Raw genomic sequence first — 18,955 nt, 5'->3', positions numbered from 1 at the left:
ATTATTACAAAAAGGAACATTTGATCTACGGGTCCATTCTACTTTGCTGGTCGAAAAAGAGGCCTATTTCCATGAATTTTTTAGTCAAGAACTAATCTACGGATTTCAATGTTTTTTTTTGCGGAATGTTTATTATTCCTTGCTGCACAGAATTATATTTTTTAAATTTCAAAAATATAATTACAAATGTGTGAAATGAATTTAAGTTGCAATGTGTGTGCCTCACAATCAGTGAAAACACAGGCTCTCTGCAGAAGTCCTCCTCAGTCTTCAAGTGGTCCTAAAATGATAAAAATAGAATGATTATATTCTATAGGGGTGTGCACATAAACTGGACTAGAATCATCTCGGTGTTAAAAATAGTTCTTGTTCCATCCACAAAAAACATCGAGAAGAAGACAGACAAATCTGGAACTTTTCTTTACAAGGCCGCTATTTTGTAACCACTGTTGATAAATCATTAATTCTAGTCCACTTTATGCGTACACCCTTATAGGACATAACCATTCTACTTTTACTATTTTAGGACCACTTCGACACCGAGGAGGACTTCAGCAGTACAGACACGATTTTCAATCGCAAGGAAATTGTTGGTACCTTGCCCCTTTTTGGAATACTAGTAGTGGCAGGTAGTACTTCATTACGAAAAAATCTCAGTTCCCCTAATTTTAGCAATTAACCCCCTTACATATAGAATATTTTTAATTTTCGAATTAGATTTACACAATTGTTACATTAAAGGGGAAGCCCTATTTAGGGCGCTTGGAATAAGGTGATCCTTGGGAATTTTTTTCTAAGAAACTGTTGATCGGATCTTTTCCAAACTTTCAGGGTATTTTAATTCACATTCAAACAATAAAAATTAATTTTTTCGTTACAAAGTGTTCGCTAGAAATGGAAATATAGGAACACGTTTGTTAGGACTCGCGCGCCGGGGGTGCAAATTTGCGATTGTAATAGTGGCCCGAATTCTTCCCTGAAATAAAAAAACCAAGGTTTTTCTTATTTCTAGTATAATTACATTGTCGATGGACCTATAACATTGATAAATAAATTGAATTGAACAAGTCTTTTTCCATAAATAGTACGAAATATCTTGGAGCAGAATCGTAACTTTTTCTTTCAAGTCCCACCAATTTGCCAATTTTTAACTTTTTTCCCGTTTGTTAGGTTCATCGACAATATAATTGTACTAGAAATAAGAAAATCCTTGGTTTTTTTATTTCAGGGAAGAATTGGGGCTACCATTACAATCGCAAATTTGCACCCCCGGCGCGCGAGTCCCAACGAACGTGTTCCTATATCTCCATTTCTACCGAACACTTTGTAACGAAAAAATTAATTTTTATTGTTGGAATGTGAACTAAAATACCCTGAAAGTTTGGAAAAGATCGGCTCAACAGTTTCTCAGAAAAAAATTCCCAAGAATCACCTTATTCCTAGCGTCCTAAATAGGGATCCTCCCTTAAAGTATGTACTTATAAGATGTATACACTTAAAGATTTTTAAATTAAAAATATTTTCAATGAAAGAAAATTGTCAAAGTTCACCCTGGTTTATCTAGTCCTAGATGTATATTGCCCCTTAAATAGAATTTATTTAAGCAATTTTACGTTCAATATGAAAATTAATAAAAAAAAATTATTCTATGTTTGTTAATTGTTTTTCTTCTCAGCAATCGTCTCCTGCCTGTTGTACCACGATTCACTGAACACCCTGTACACAAACTCTTTTTCACCTTCCACGATTCCAACCCCGCATGTTTGGACAGACGTGTGGTTGATAAAAGCTTGGCGATGAGAGAAGATGAGAGTTCGAGGATTTTTCAGACGAGCGGAATCGGCACAATCTGGAATTATTGGAGAGATGCCTGTGCGTGGTTTGCATCGATGACGACATACTGCCGATCACGTTCAACAATCCATTGAAGAAGGAGAACCGATGGCTCGGGCATCGAGATTACGCCAACGTGCTCCATCACGCCCTCCACGGCGGAGGTTCCAGACATTTGGGCGCGAATCGCTGGTTTGACAAAACTCTGCACGTTATTCTTGGCAAGGTACAGAGCCTCATTGTCGAGGATAATTTTTGTAATTTCTAAGTGTAGCAGTTCTGGGTTAGGGTGGTTTATAAAATGGTACCTTTGTAAACTGTATAGGGGAGGCCGGGGCACAGTGACGCGAAAAAAGTTTGAAGTCGAATAAAATTTTTCCCCTTCAATAAAAATGCGTGGAAATAGATTTATAATATAATTTGAACATTACTATTGATAAATGACGAATAGCAACACTTAAAATAAATTTAAAGTATATTAAAATTCAACTTGAAAGGAAAATGCCAAAACGATCACTTCACCCCATATATATGGGGTAGTAATTAAAACTCGTATTTTATTTCAGCTACTATCAGGGGTAAAGTGAGCTGAAATAAAATACGAGTTTTAATTAAGGATATAGGTAATTATTAACCCCTTGGGGTTTTTTTTAACCGTGGTTATCAAAAACTGTGGCAGATTTTTCAGTTTTTTGAGGTTAGATTCTGTTCTATCACGCCGCGTGTTTTCCCAGCAAGCTGATAGGTTAGGTTATTGCGCACATCACTCGCGCATCTTTTCTTTGCAGCTCAGTTTACTCCGGTCACTTTGCCCCGAATGTGTACTCAGTGGAAAATTAATTATTTAATAATGTTAGGATTAATGTTTTCTCAAACGCGTGTACGTGTATGTTTGTAAGCTTGTTATAAACACGCAGAAAAAAATTGGATAACACATTTATCCGAAAAGCTAAATTGAAAGGAAAACCAATTGGATGTCTCTAAAACTTCATTTTTAATTTTTTAAATGAATTTCCATTTTTCGATATCTGAATGTGCATAATTATCATTGTCGTATTACACACATTTATTACGTCACCAAAATTTGTAAATATATTCTATTGGTAAAGAATAAATTAGGAAAGCTCATTTTACCCCGAGGTTCACTTTGCCCAGGTCTCTCGTAGATAATTAAGGAGGTACTACACTACACTAAGGTGTTCTACTTAAGGGATTTTTATAAAATTGAAATATGATGTAGTTCACGAGAAATTAGAAGGGGTTTAAGTCATCACTTTGCTGGTTTCGAAATTGTTTAAAAAAATATGGGACGTAATTTCATGAACAGAGGGTCTACAAAAAAAGTGTTATCTTTGGAACTATAAACCGTATGGAGTTTGTTTTTCTCTTACTATATTTGAGAATGATTGACGTTTTCGAATACAATTAAAAAATATTCAAATTTTCCGACTCATGTTTGTTGAGTCTCTTTATTTGTCTTGCTGAGGACCATAATGTACCTCGAAAGTTTGATAGACTACACTTTTGTACACCCTGTATAGTTGCAATAAAGAATAAAATTGTTTATGAAGACGAAAAGCTACACTTTAGCATTAATTCCACCAGGGCAAGGGAAACGCTGACAAGGGAAATTAGGCCAGCTGAAAATTCAGAGACTTGTGTGCAAATAGAGTAGTTAAAGACTGGTGGTGGGGGTAACTTGAAAAACATGGATTTTTCAATAATTACTTTTACACAATTTTGTAGGTACAAAAAATGCAACTTTCGTTGATACTCCTTTTCGATATTTCTTACCAGTCTCGAGTAGGGCTGGGACTATTCGAATAATTTAATATTCGAATATTTTACCAGTATTCGAATGCTACGAATAAACTTCGAATATTTGTGTATTCGAATTTTATTATTTGAATAGTATGGTGTGAAGTGGATCAACACTAGCTGACAAGATTTCACCCTGACAAATGAACCTAAAGGACTTGATTTATAATTTACACCAGACTATACTCCCTGTCATTTAAGAAGGAACCTGCCGACCGACGAGTTTAGACCGGTTCTGCGCAGGTTGACGCTCATTGGTGCCGGGAGAAGCCACTATTGGCTGTACCCCCACCAACGCATTGTCGGAGCCAATGAGCTCATTCTACATGCGCGAAACGGGTTCCTTCTTAAATGACAGGGAGTATAGTCGAATACATCAGTATTCGAATACTTAAATATTCGAATAGCATTCGAATACTTGGATATTCGAATTATATTCGCCAAATAATTGAGCAACTGAAGTATTCGAATATTCGAATACCGAAAAATTCGACAAATAGTCCCAGCCCTATTCTCGAGTTCTCCCACGAAAAAGAATATTCTGCATTTTTTTCAAGGGGTGATTTCACACCCCAAAACCGCACTATGGTACCAACAAAAAATAGATTTATCTTACGCACGAACTACTCTACTTGCACACAAAGTTGCAAATTTTCTGAATTTCCGGGTTGCCTAACTTCCCTTAATTTAACGTTACTTATGTCTCATCTGTTGTTTATCGAAGGACGGAATGTGGGGCTTCAATTACGAGCATTCTGCTGGCGAAGCTCCAGCGATTACCAAAGCTTTCGAGGACTTGACAGACAAAGTGGATTCGATGCCGCCACCGGACGAAAACATGGTGCCGTCACATTTGCCTGCGCCAGAGAAACTGGAATGGAACTTATCCGAACAGAGTCTCAATCACATCAGAGACGCTATGATAACCTTCGACGCGTAAGTCCCGTTAAACGATCTGTTGAATCTTCTTCATGGGTGTACCAAGCAACAGTCAGGTCTCCAGTGCGCATGCTCGAGCAGGAGATAGAAAAGTGGGCGGAGCCTCATTCACCCCACATCGCAAATTCTATGGAATTATTCCAAACTTGAAAATTCCAGAAAATTATATAACAATAAAAGTACATAGAAATTTTTTGATAAATAATGAATTCTCGAATTCACTTTGAAGGTGATAAATCAACCCTCGAATATTAAAATGTTTCTCGATTTTATTCCACTTTTTGCAAACGACAGAAGTTGTGAAATAATTTGTAGGAAATGTCACATTTTTTAATAATGATAGCATTGTTATTAAGTGGGTGGAAACCAAAATCCTCCCATAGACTTTTTTCTTTCTACTTTACGAACCCTTTTCTACACAATGTTTAGTTTTTTTTATGTTATGTTTGTTACGTTTTATTGTTTTTCCTGTTTTTTTAAGCAGGATGGCGTTCAAGCTTATTTTTGCTTATATTGTCGAACGAACTATAGTCCCATTTTTCCCCCTCCTCTCTCCTTCCGGGCCCAGCAGCAGCAGCGCACCAGGAGAAAAAGTTGGTGGTGGTCACCCATCTTTCCCCAGTACACCGCCCCGTGATGCTTAACTTCGGTGATCTAACGAGAACCGGTTTTCCATCACGGCTACGGCCGCTGGTTAGTTTTTTTTTTTAAATAGTACAATGTTTCTTATCCCTTGCTCTGAAGGTGTGGGCCAGTGGTAAGAAGAAGGGGGGCGTAGAGTCTCCTCTTTTTACCGACTCTCACTATTGCTTGGTAGTCTTGGTACATCTGTATTTAAGGATCTATACGGCTTAATTTTTTCCAACGTTTTATCCCTTCTTTGTTTTGAACTAATTATGCAGGCTAGTAGAAGACTTGGACCTGTGCATTCTGTGGTTCGACGAGTATTCGAAAGAATTTATAAAATCTAGCAAAATTAGCCCCGACGTTTACATACAGCTGGCACTACAACTTACACACTTTAGGTAAATTGTACTTTCAATAAACATCAATATAATTTAATTTTAAGTAATTCAGGCTTCCAAGAAAATGGATTTTCAAACTAGAACCAATTTATATCCAAATATAATACGTACTCGGTGGATTTTTAAAATCGATCTTCTCGAAAGCGGAACCTTAACTGAAAAATAATTATTCCACAAATTTGATTTATTTTTAACAATATTCAACCCCGATTAAATCGTGAAGGTCGTAACATTTACTACAAGCCTAGTATTAGAAGGTATTTTTGCGTATAAAAAAACTACGCCCTATTCACAGAAGATTGTTGAATATTTGTTGAAAATAGAGGAATATTAAAAATTTGTAGAAATACATTTAAATGAAATAAGAAACTGTGAAAATTTTATATAGGTACATCGTTCTGTTATGCGCAGATTACATGGAAATTTAGTTGCAACGTACGAGAGCGCAAGTATACGGAGATTTGCACTTGGAAGGGTGGACTGCATCAGGGCGGCCAGCCCGGAAGCTCTGTCGTGGGCGAAGGCCATGTGCCAAGGGGATCCTGAAAGCCAATCAACCAATCAGCAAACCAACACCCTAGACGAAGGCACCAAAAGAGTTCAGTTCACCATTTACAGTGTAACTGAAACTTGGCTGTATTTCGTAGAAATTGTTTTCTAATCACAAACTGCATATTCGATAAATCAGATCCAACGGAATTTCTTCCTATACTTTCAAACGTAAAAATACGCTATATATGTGGGATTAATATTTTTAGTAATAGGTACATTTACAGAAAACAAATATAAAATATCATACAAAAAAGGGCTTAGAATCAAAAGGAACTAAAGCTATTATTACAACTAAATTCAAGTCAATGAGACACGACGCGAGACAACACACTTGCTTGTCACAACCACTCTGCCCTTCCCGCTCGTCCTCCCGGGAAGCTTTTCCTCCAAAAAGGACGCTATCCCTTCCACGCATGCTTTCCCTGCTCGTCCTCATGACCAAATGTGATCGTAGGAATGGTCCGCGAATCTCGAGCGCGTCGCTGGGCCTCGTGCGCACCGCTGGGTTTTTCTCGGCGGGCCTGCGTCGCCAGTGCTTCTCAACCTCTATGCATTCATCCCTTAAAACTAAACACACAATCATTCTGATACTACATACATGTAGGATCGTCGGGGTTTCACAAAATGAACAACCAAACACACCAGTGCAATGAGAGTAAATAAAATGTAATGTTGAAATATTAGTATAAAAGAACAAAGAAGTACGGGACTTTCCACGCGAAATTGGACACTTTTTCGAGTAACATTTCGGATGTGGCTGAAATTTGAATATGCTGTAGTCTTTAGGGATATATAAACATATCTCGAAGGATTTTTGACAATTTTGAAAAATGTCGATTTTACAGCTGTTTGAAGGTTAGTGCTAACTTTTTATCTTCTTCGCACATTTCGGTATGTGCCCCCGCCCCTTAAATGTTTAAAAAATAGTCCTCGAAAATAAAAATTCCATTTTTTTTGTTCGCCTTCATAACTAAAAAGTGTTCTAGAAGCATTTAAACTTTCAAAATTTGAGGAAAAAAAAGTTGTTTCTTTTTTTAGTTTTTCGGACTTTTTTCGAAAACCGTTTGTCGCACGTGAAAAGTAATAGAACATATAAGATGTTCCTTGTCCGGATCTACAACTTTTGTTTGAGATGTTTTTTTATTTAATCAATAACTTGGAGGATATTATATAAAATCGACTTTCCGAGCTATTAAATAATGATTTAAATGTTTAAGGGCCCAGGGGCACCCTTTCCCGTTATCCGATCAAGCTCAAACTTTACACGGATTTTTGTTTAATTATTTAGAACTATTCTGGAGGGTGCCCCGAAGAAAATCTTGGAAAAAAATTTTATCAAGAGTAAATAAGAGCCACCCTATGAACACTATTAGATATAAAATTATGTTTGCAGCTCGATTGATTCTACGTACTGCAAAAATTGTTTGGATATGAAACAAGAAATTAAAAGAAGTCTCAATTTAATTAGTTGCTTATTTTACTCGTTTTTAATAACACAAATTTCGTTCACTGGTGCATCCACAATGTCAAGCTCAAACTACTTTAAATATTAATATTCATTTCATTTATACCAGTAGATCTGTGCAAATACACGTAATTTTACATGTCAAGTGATAATACCGAAGGAACATATTTTTACATTACCGACACAAAACATGCTAAGATGTCAGCAATAACAGAATTTTTTATCCGAAAATATTCTACGTACCAATGGTAAAACTATACTACCTACAGAATTTGATTTCTGACACTTATAGTGTTTTCTACAAGGATTCTTCAATTTTCATTTCAAAACCATAAACCAATTTCTCAAAATCCACTTGCAATAAACCTGCAGGTAATCTAAAAATAAAAGACGAGCACTCTGCCCAATAACAACCACCAAATTGACAGGAAAGCTTAAATAACATTTGCCTGAAAAATTACTGAAGCAAGCACGTGTAACATGCACAACATTTCTCAATCAGAATGACCAGAACAAACATGCTGGGAAGTTTGTCGTTGGCCTCGTGAGACAGCCTGTGCCAATCGTGATCATAAAAATAGCAATGGCAAGAGGAATACAAATACAGGCCAGGGCAAGAGGGATACCCATGGTGGAAACAAAAGGATGATGAACGAAAGAAAAACCCTCGAAAAAAAAGGCAATCAATTAGACCAGGCCGTGTTCGGTTCTCCTCAAACCCCTCTGGCCGCCCGAGTGTTTGCGCGCGCGATTCTCGAGTGGCCTCGGGCAGCTATCGTTAGAGGGTTTTCCCGTTTGCTTTCCTTTCCACGGGGTTCACCCTCGTTTGGAAAGTACCACCACTAGCGAGCTGTTGTTTCTCGTTTATCGCCGTGTTATTTCAGCCGTTCCGTACTCCGCAATTACTTCGATGTTCATCGGAAATGCACAATAATGAAATCGACTACCCTCCCCCCGCACTTTCCCTTCACCCACGCGGGCAGGATGTGAAAACAGTAATTCGACGAGGAATATTTGGGAACGAAAATGTCACGTTTTTGGAGATCATGCCTTGTTAAAATGTCATTTACTTTCTTTGCGCCGTCCCTGTTTTTCTTTCATCAATTTAAAAAATGTAGTCAGTATTTCATAACAGCCTAATATAATTTTTTTAACAGGCATTCCAGCAGATAATGTATTATTAACGTAGCAATTAATTAAACGCTTCAGATAGGATACTTTAAGCATGTGAACTGCAGTTAGGATAAATAAATTAGTGTTAGAAATGTTACACCCGGTGTATCCGGCGTTGCCATGCAGTGTGATCAGCAACAGGAGTTGCTGCACATTTGTTTTTTTTTTTGTTCAGTTAAAGGTACGTGTCCACTTGAGAGTAAAACTCGCGCGAGAAGCTCTCGAGAGTATTTCTCGCAAGTGGACAAACGCCCGAGAGTGACTGTCGGAGAGCGACGTTCAACTCTCAGACAGCGGACGCGTTGAAACTTACTCTCGAGTGGATACATAATAATATTGCTATCCGACAGTTGCTTCAGAAATACGAACCAGGTTCGTATTCTGCGAGTTCTGTCGCGATAGTAGGTCTTCTGGGTTATGTTAGTAGGCTCGCGTCGCGGCAGACACGGGGTTGCCAGATAGGTGTTGCGAGGCACGGCGTTGCCAGCAGTGATGCCAGAACGGTGGGTTTTGTCCCACGGCCGCTACCACCACTCCACGACCAAGCGTACCCCCTCCTAGCGTCCGTACCGCACCACACAAGCATACCCATCCCTCCATCCGTGTGCCGTACGCGCTCCCTGGCCACCGCTCTCCGGCGAGAATTCGTTTTCCCGACATCGAAGCGCTTGGCGCGCAAGTGAAAAATCAAGACTTCAAATCCCGGTGCGGATATTACTTTTTTTTGTTTAATTATTCACTAATTTCTCTTTCTATATTCTCAGCAGACTAAAGGCTTAAAAACTATTAATTTACTAAGCATTTTCGAAGCTTGATTTGCTGCTAAAGTGCGATCCTCTTTTGCCTTGTATCGCACCACTCCAAGCGTAAGTACCCTACCTTCTGTCCGTGTGCCGTACGCGCTGCCTGGCCGGCGCTCACCGCCGAGAATTCATTTCATCGAGGTTTGAACCTCAATGCGAAGATTCTACTTTTTTCATTAATTATTTTCTAACTTCTCTTTCTATATTCTCAGTAGCATAAAAACTTGAAAACTGTTAATTTACAAAGAATTTTCGCAGCAGGCTAATGTACGATGTTGGTCTTCTGCCTTTTGTATACATAAACAGAAATAATTCCTTGAAATGCTACTTACAAAATAAGCGCCGTTCTAGGATGGACTCCTTAAAATTCACGTCACAATGAGCAGTTACAAGCCAAAAGAGGATCGCACTTTAGCAGCAAATCAAGCTTCGAAAATGCTTAGTAAATTAATAGTTTTTAAGCCTTTAGTCTGCTGAGAATATAGAAAGAGAAATTAGTGAATAATTAAAAAAAAAAAGTAATATCCGCACCGGGATTTGAAGTCTTGATTTTTCGTTCGCGCGCCAAGCGCTTCGATGTCGGGAAAACGAATTCTCGCCGGAGAGCGGTGGCCAGGGAGCGCGTACGGCACACGGATGGAGGGATGGGTATGTTTGTGTGGTGCGGTACGGACGCTAGGAGGGGGTACGCTTGGTCGTGGAGTGGTGGTAGTGGCCGTGGGACAAAACCCACCGTTCTGGCATCACTGGTTGCCAGAGAAGTGTTGTTAGGCGGTTAGCCGGGAGAACTGCGCGGCCGAGGCAGTCTGCGTCGACCCGAGTGGTGAGACACATTTTATGTACGCCATTTATTGTAACCAACTCAAAATATATTTATTTATATATTTATTTATTTATTAATTTAACGGGACGTACCCTTTAGATACAAAGAAGCATATAACTAAGTAAGAGACAGTCAGCTATAGTTAGCCTGTATACCGGACGTATAACTATTTCATTTCATCCACCCAGCAATTTCTCTTTCTACGTTGCTTCTTTCTCTTTTTTAAAATATTATTAGCAATAATCACAGCACTAAGTGTTTGCACATCCATAATCACGGCCTCCCTTCGTTCGTAGCTTAAAAGAAACTGAGAGAAACTGCAGAGAGTAGGCGCGGACCAATTTCTAGTGGACACGGTTCTGAGAGTTCTATCGGATAGTATGCTCTCGGCGAGTTTTCTGTCGCCTACCTGAGAGTAACATTTTTCGAAATTGCTCTCAAGTGAACACACAATTTGAGAGTAACTATCGAGATTAACTTGCGCGAGTTCTCTCAAGTGGACAGGTACCTTAAGGCGTCGCCGTCGTCGTTCTTTTTGTTTTTTAACGTGGCAGTCTTCACGTACTTCTTGCTCATGGCGTCACGGCGTGCCACGCGTGATTCTGTTCAATTCATTATCCTTTTTTTTAATAAACAATTATTTCGTATATTCCCAACAATTGTGCGCGGCAGGTTGTTTCATTCAATAACCCCAACAATTAGACTGTTTCTAGATCTCTACGAAGCATGTAGGGATTTCTAACTTTACTTAAAAGGTACCTAAATAATGTGTAGAACAGGCCTGCGCAGTTAGGCTGTGACGGGCAAGAGCGCTCTCGATTGCTCGCGAGCAAAGCGAAGAGCAACGCCGTGAGCAGTCCCCCCACCCTGTGGCCACTAGCTGCCGTAGTATGCGTGTAAACTGTAAGGTGGGTTGCTGACGTTCAGCAACACTCTCGGCCAGCAGAACGTATTGAATCGAAATGGGGTGAAATGCAACGAGTCATTGAGACGTCGACAGCTAAATTTCTTTTTGAAAAGTATTGTAATTTTTTAGATATCTTACCGTTACAAAGAAACAACAGCATTTTGTCGCATTTATATGTATATATATATATATATAATATGGATTAGGGTTTACAATACGGACGTGACTTTTCACGTTTTTCGTGAACTGCCGTACGTAAACTGTACAGCTCATCGTTTCTAAATTAGCCTGTTATAAAAGGAAAAACATTTAACTTATTGCTGAAATTCCCTGTGTGATATATGTTTATTATACACTAGCCTCCCCCATCTCGGCTTCGCCCGAGATATTAGCGTGACCCCTATGTGCCCCTTTATTTAAAAAAATATTGTCAAATAATAATTCTATATGTGGTGTATGTCAATATTTTTTAAACCTGTATCAGTGGCTCTGTAAATATGTTGAGGAAGTTAAAAAAACGTTCAGGAAATAACAAAACAAATTTCTGTACACATCCAGTTTCTCGCTACACATCGTACATCTGAGTAAAGTTGGATGCTAGCTTCAAGGGGCCTTAAACTCCTCACTCACGTACACTCCCCACCACAGCGCTGTTGCTCATGAAGGCGTGGTTTAGCGCGTACGACGCTCTTTCCCTACCGCTCTCGAAAATTTTTGCCCGGCCGGCATTCTGCCGTTCAGGACTGGTGTAGAACTTCAAATATTTCAGCATATCTTGAAAAATGAGAAAATGCTAGATAGAACGTTTTAACTAAGGAGGGCAGTACTAGTTTCGTGTATTTGAAATCATCGAAGTTGTTTGTAAGATTTAAGATTTAAGGGAAGGTGAAGATATTTGTGCACTAGTTATTTGCATGTATTGGGAAATATTTGTTATCAGATACTTTAGTCCTAATTTCGAAACCAACGGAGGTGTTTCTACGTATATACACAATTAGATAGGCATTTCTTCAGTACTTCTTTAAAAATTCTGTGATAGGTAATTCCACAACAAGTCAGTCACGTTCTGCACTTGATATAAGAAATTTATATGAAATTAAAGTGATATACATAGTTCGTATGGGACTAGGGGAGGTTTAAGGGGTCAGTCCACAGTGAACTCTTGAAAAATTGTCATTTTTTAGGATTTATTTTTTAGTAAACGGAATGTCCGACGTAAATATTTTTTTGTCTATTGATTAACACACTTATTGGCAGCATAAAAAAAATCTATTTTAAATTTTTAACTGTGTTTTAAAAATAAAAAAATAAAGAAAGCGATGTAATGCTGGAGCAGGTGGTTCCGGGAGAACGACGCATTAGAAACAAAAAATTCAAAGTGCGTTGTAATCATTATGAGTGTGGTTATCGCCTGAACCAAGATTATTTTTACTGATAAAAAATTAACAAAATGGCGGAGGTTTGAAATTTAAGTATCGAAGTATGGTGAATTTTTCAATCATTTTGCCTTGTAAAAAGAATGAAATGGTTAATCAAAAAAGGTGTCCGTGGTCTCGGCCATAGCCACTGATGTGCTGAATAACGTGTAAAAATTGCAGACTGATTGGTCAAATAGTTCTTTTGCCATCACCTGTACCAGTCGAAAAAATGTTGCTTTGAGATAATCGCGTTTAAAGTTTTAAAAAAAATTAAAAAAATTCTTTAAATTTCTATTTGTATAATATAAGAGTAGCTTAATGAATATCAAAAAGATTTATTGCATTATATGTTGTATCTACGGAGAAAAAAATCTTTAAAATTTTTCAAAACGTCACAGTGGTCTGACCCCTTAAATTATCATTTTGCTGGTTTTATATTTGTTCAAACTTGTAATATTCAACGGTCTATATTTTTTAAACAAATTCGAAACTAGCAAACGGATGACTTACACCCCACCTAATTTCACGTGAACTACATCATATTTTAATTTCATCAATATTACTGACATTAAAAGCAAAAAGTGATCGAATTGTTTTACAGCTTTGTAAGGATCACACATACGCAGTTGCTGTGAGAACTGTTTTGTTATATATAGGTGCGGGCGAAGTTGTAAATATGGACCACTCGTTTTGTTTCGAGAAAAACAAATACAAAATGTAAAAATTGCATGAACGAAACATGGGAATGGTTGCTCAGAACATCTGAGATACTGTATCACAGGGGTGCACAGGGAGCCGTTTTAGCGCCTAGCTGCGAGCAACCCGCCTGTCCCGTTGCCTCACCGATCCTAACCTTAGCAACGAGACAGGCGGGTTGCTCGCAGCTAGGCGCTAAAACGGCTCCCTGCGCACCCCTGCTGTATCAGTAACTTTTTAGTGTGAAAATTCGACGATTTTGAATATAATTTCTATGCCATTTCTACAAATTTTTGTCAGAAACATGGCTATAGAAATTGGGTTGGTAATATGGACCAAAGCTAAAATGTAAAAAACTCGTAAAAAATAGTTGATTTTTTACAGATTTTGTATTTTTACATTAAAACAAGTTTTTTCATGTTTGTAGTAATTACACGTAAAATTGCAAAATTATTTAGGCCAATGAAAATTAAAAAATTTGAAAATAGAACAAAAATTCGGAAATGCTTGAAAATGGGAAGAGGAGATGAATAATTTTATTGTATGAACTTTTTTTTGAAAGAAACTATGTTTAATTAATTAAATTTAATGTAAATTTGACATTTAATGAAAGATTCTTAGAAATTTTAACAAAAATCACGAATAAAAAGATTCCTGCCACATTAGAAGCAACAAGGGAAAAGATCAAACTTGATGAAGTAAGGGAGGTTGTAATATGCACCACCGCGGTCAATGTTGCCACCTCCTGCCTTTTTTCAGAATAACATAAAAATCTCGGTGTGGGAAAGATATTTCCAAATAACTAAATAAACCATTTTCAAGGTTAACCTAATGAGTAATGATGCCCCTATAACTAACAAATTACATTTGTCAATTAGTATGAGAAAAAAATTAGAAAAACTTTTTACATGAAAAAAACTCTCACTTTTACTATTTTACTTTTACCTTTTTTCCGGTTGATATTACAACTCTAGTCCACATTTACACTTTCTCCCCTATTTAAAGAAAATAGTTAAGAATTTCCGTCCCACATTTTCCACCCACTAACGTTAATCCAAATCTACATTGCCACGAATACAAATATCTCACAGTCCCGTGTCGCACTTAACACGATCCCCGCCGTCGCTAATATTCACTTATCAGTAACACTATAAAAAGCGATGGAAAATATACATTACGATCTCCAATTACGAAAGAAATATTTCTCTGAAATTTTTCATACCTTCCACTTCTCTTTCCTCTATTTTCATTTCAATATTGAATTAAAAAATACAATTCTCTTCGAACGAAAGTTTCCATCACTTCCTACAATTACAGTGGGTCACCAGTGACCCATGCGACACAGGACGTGTTAATAATCTGCGATGCTCCCAATAACAATAAAATTATTCAACAGTTTTCAAATCCAAAAATTTGTTTATCGTAACCGGTCTACGGAAAATTATTTAACAAACTAAATTCGAAGCTGATGATAGTCAACGTGCTACGAACACTATACGTGTAACTGGATATATCGCAGCAATGCAATTGATACTTTTCTGTTTCGTTCGCGATTGAAACGATCTGTAATTCGCTTTCCAGCGGGAGAGAATCAAGGAGCTGTTCGATTTGGCGGTGCAGATGCAGACCAAAGAGATGAACGATAACATAACTGGACAAGGAATTGACAACCATTTAATGGGGCTTCGTTACGCCTCGAAAGATGCTGGGGAACCGGTGCCAGAGATCTTCACGGACGAGGCTTATGAGATCGTCAATCATTTCGCGCTCTCGACGTCACAGGTCAGTGATCATGATCAGCAATTAGTCGGCACTTGAAACATTCGCACGTCCCGGACGCGTCAATCCTTAATGGGTTCGTGACGCTATCGTTACATGTCCTGAAAAATTGTAGCTATGAAGTTTCTAATACACTATCACCATCATTATTGGTTACATAAAATCATTCTATGGATTACATCGGTCGATAGGCAAGTAGAGTAGTATTGATCTCTAATTGAAGAGTCCTTGTAGAAAACACTGTAAATGCCAAAATTAAAAAAAAAATATCGGAAAGTGTTCTGTAACGTCCCACGATTTTTCGCGCGTTTCCTATTCCAAATTCCACTAGTAAACCTCAAAATCACTCCACTAAAGTCTATCAAACTCAACTCCTACCCCATCTCCTCAATCACCGATCACCTTGATGTTGCACCTTAGCGGTCAACAACACAGGATGATCAATACAAACCTCCACCTCGCTGATGTACCTTAGCGGTCCCCATCACGAGATGATCGTTTCAAAACCCTCTTCGCCTATTCGTCTTACAAGGCACGAATCATTCCCTCCAAAAACAAATTCAAACAAGTCCCTCATTACAAATCCCTCTTAAATCGAGAGCAAGTCTCAACCCCCTCTTTATGACTCATGAAGTCCAAGCCACTCTAACCCCTTTCCCGTAAAACACCCGAAATCCATTCGATGAGTTGAGTATCTTTTTTCGCAGTCATAAAAACCCCAGAAACCTAATTGCGACGTATATTTGGCGTACGTGACATAAATACGTCTATTAATAGACGTACCGTTTGTAAAACCCCGGAAGTCCTACTGCGTCTTAAACCGAAATGTGTCAAGGTCTTTACCGCGCGTACCCCACAATACTCCTGTGAAAGTACATAAATATGAGGTCCTGACAGGCCGAGTCCTCTTTCTTCGACAGAAATCACTCTTCGGTAGAAGTCTTACTTGAAAAGTATATCTTTAAAGTGTTAATATTAAACTCAGTGTTCGACGATCACCGTAAGCCATTTATATTACTTAATATTATTGTGCATATCACCACCATACCATACTATTCAATTATTTCGTTTATAACTGCTTATCGCAATCTTACTATTCTATTATTTCGTTTATAACTGCTTATCGCAATCTTACTATTCTATTATTTTGTTTATAACTGCTTATCGCAATCTTACTATTCTATTATTTCGTTTATAACTGCTTATCGCAATCTTATCATATTATTATTATTAACGATCATTATTAAACGACTTATATTGTATCTCATGTCCATATATATATATTAAATGTTATAACCATATTACAAATATTGTGCCAACGCTAAAAGCCCCCTCGCACGATTATAATAACCGATTAACGAAGTTAATAAATCGCTTTGTTTAAAATCTTGCTTCAAGTTATTTGTGTTCAACCATTAGTTACGAACGTACTAAGATACAAACCAACGAGTCGGCGAAACAGCTGATCGCGGATCGCGAACTCGAGAACAGTGACAGTGTCTACTAACATTCCCTTGCATAGCTGCACGTATAGACGAATTTCTCAAGAAATATTACGAGGAAACTTTTCGTGCCTATGCAACGGTAAATCTGATATTACGTAAACCAAAACAAAGTGCTAACGGGTGTTCCCCAAATACGCTCTAGCCTTTAAACTTCCCTGGTCGACTAGTGTGCTGGATTATAGATTCGCGCCTGGCGTTCCTCCCTGTAAAACGATTAGTGTGCTGGATTTTAGATTCACGCCTGACGTTTCTTCCTCCCAAACCCTCAGAGTGAAGGATTTAAGATTCGCGCCTGAGTTTCCTGCAAAACGATCAGTGTGTTGGATTACAGATTCGCGCCTGACGTTCCTTCCTTTAAAACCTCAGAGTGTTGGATTCAAGATTCGCGCCTGACATCCCTCAAAACCGCAGAGTGCTGGATTTTAGATTCGCGCCTGTCTTTCTCCTTTCCTAATGTCATCGTTCCCAAAAGACCTCACCCGGGACGTGACAGTTCTACGTGCCAGTGGTGATAATATAGTATAGAATTTGATTTGTGGCACTTACAGTGTTTTCTACAAGAACTCTGCAGTTGTGTATCTTTATAAGCAACTGACAAGGAAACATATCGAACCCGAAAATTCTGATTGTAACGAAACTCCGTACGATTGTAGAGCATGTCGGAGTATGTAAGAAACGATTTTTTTTCTGCGGAAAAACACTCCGAGGGGGTGAAATCAGCCCCCAAATTTTCAGCGATTTTTCGTTTTTCGAGTACAACTTTGTAACGGTGCGAGGTAGAAGAAAACCGTAAATGGACAAAATGTTCAGTGTTTGATGCCGTATAACGCGCTGCGAAAGAAATGTTTGTACGTCCAACAATTTATAAATAAATTAAAATTTTCGTTATTTTACATATAATTTCTAACCGCGAGGGTTGGGGACGATCTTTTTCCGTGTAAAAGTTATAATTCGCAATGGTTTACTAAAATGTAAAAGGAAACAATTTTGGTTCATTTGTTTATTTGTTTACAAAAATTTTCCGCCTTTGTCCATGTTACTACCATCTGCCACTTGACAATCGAGGATTTCGATGAAACTTGGTATACAAGCACACCATTCGGAACTATTCGACAAGTATTTGTCTGTATCGGCGGAAATTCATGTTTACAGGGTGAAACTACTCCCTCAAGATTTAGGGGTGGGAACCTTCTAAAGCGTATAACCGAAAAAGTAATAGACATAGAAAGAAATGTTAAATACAAAAATTACTTGAATTTTTATGAGGAATAATATAACGGAAGTGCAACGGGAACGAAATCCTAGGTGGCGTCACAGTAGCCGTAAAATGTATAAAGTACGCGTAAAATGTATTTCCAAACAGTAGTTGCACTCCAGGTGTGTCGTTTTCATTTTGTTTTTTTTGTATTTATGGGAACAATGTGTCAACGTTGAGATTGTGCTCGATTAGGAAAATCCAAAATGCAAAGCATTGTCAAGACAGATTCCAGCCGACGTTAAGTCGAAAGTAACATTAAAAATCTGATCGGAATGTGGGTTGTGGGTTGACTAATTCCCTTTAATTGTTGTATTATGTTTAAATTATGCTGCGATTCGCGATATTGAAGCGTATGGATGACTAGCTTGCCATTTAATGTGTCACCGTGACAAAAACTTGCGTGTTCTATCAGTGAGAATGAAAGATCTAAAAAGGTCGGCGGGAAGTAAATATTTTTGTTTCGACTATTTATGAATTTTTGTCCACTAAGTGTTGCTGGATGTTTTTTTCATGAATATTTTGTGGAAACGTGATACATTTACTATAATTTAGGGTATTTTATTTTATCCGGTGCGTGGGAGTTTAGTACGCAGGACATGTTGACAATGTTGGACGGGGTTACTTGACTAACAAGGGAACATCCCGAACCCGGAAATTCCAAAAATTCTGAAACTTCGTGAATATGTAGGGAATTTCCCCCTGATTACAACGCAATTTTTGTTTGCTGTCCAAATTCAGTCTAATGGGGTGTAATTGACCCCCGAAAATCCGATCATTTTCCGATTTTGTGTTCTAACTCGTGAACTGTAAAATAATTTTTTTACCAAATGATAAATCTAATTAAAAGAAGTAACTTTTGTCTGGAATTTTTTTTTCTATCTCTTATAGTTCGCGAGTTATAACATAAAATCGCAAAATAGTCGAATTTTCGGGGGTTAATTTCATCCCTTTCGAGTGAATT

At 38.0% G+C, this 18,955-nt stretch overlaps 1 protein-coding gene across 3 annotated transcripts in view; it reads left to right on the top strand.

Moving 5' to 3' along the window:
• The window catches only part of Chat (Choline acetyltransferase), a 197,016-nt gene that overhangs the window by 165,349 nt on the left and 12,712 nt on the right, over nt 1-18,955 (top strand). For 2 of the 3 annotated variants that reach the window (XM_076813608.1, XM_076813779.1), the window contains 5 exons: nt 1,830-2,059; nt 4,376-4,587; nt 5,493-5,615; nt 6,027-6,234; nt 15,034-15,234. In XM_076813608.1, coding sequence (XP_076669723.1) covers nt 1,830-2,059; nt 4,376-4,587; nt 5,493-5,615; nt 6,027-6,234; nt 15,034-15,234 — 974 coding nt within the window. The remainder of the gene's footprint in view (nt 1-1,829; nt 2,060-4,375; nt 4,588-5,492; nt 5,616-6,026; nt 6,235-15,033; nt 15,235-18,955) is intronic. The other variant, XM_076813694.1, reaches the window with a different exon arrangement.

This window comes from Andrena cerasifolii, chromosome 1 (assembly GCF_050908995.1).
Source record: "Andrena cerasifolii isolate SP2316 chromosome 1, iyAndCera1_principal, whole genome shotgun sequence".
NCBI lineage: Eukaryota > Metazoa > Arthropoda > Insecta > Hymenoptera > Andrenidae > Andrena > Andrena cerasifolii.
The sequence above is the reverse complement of the archived record's forward strand: the minus strand, read 5'-3'. Positions and strand labels throughout refer to the sequence as shown.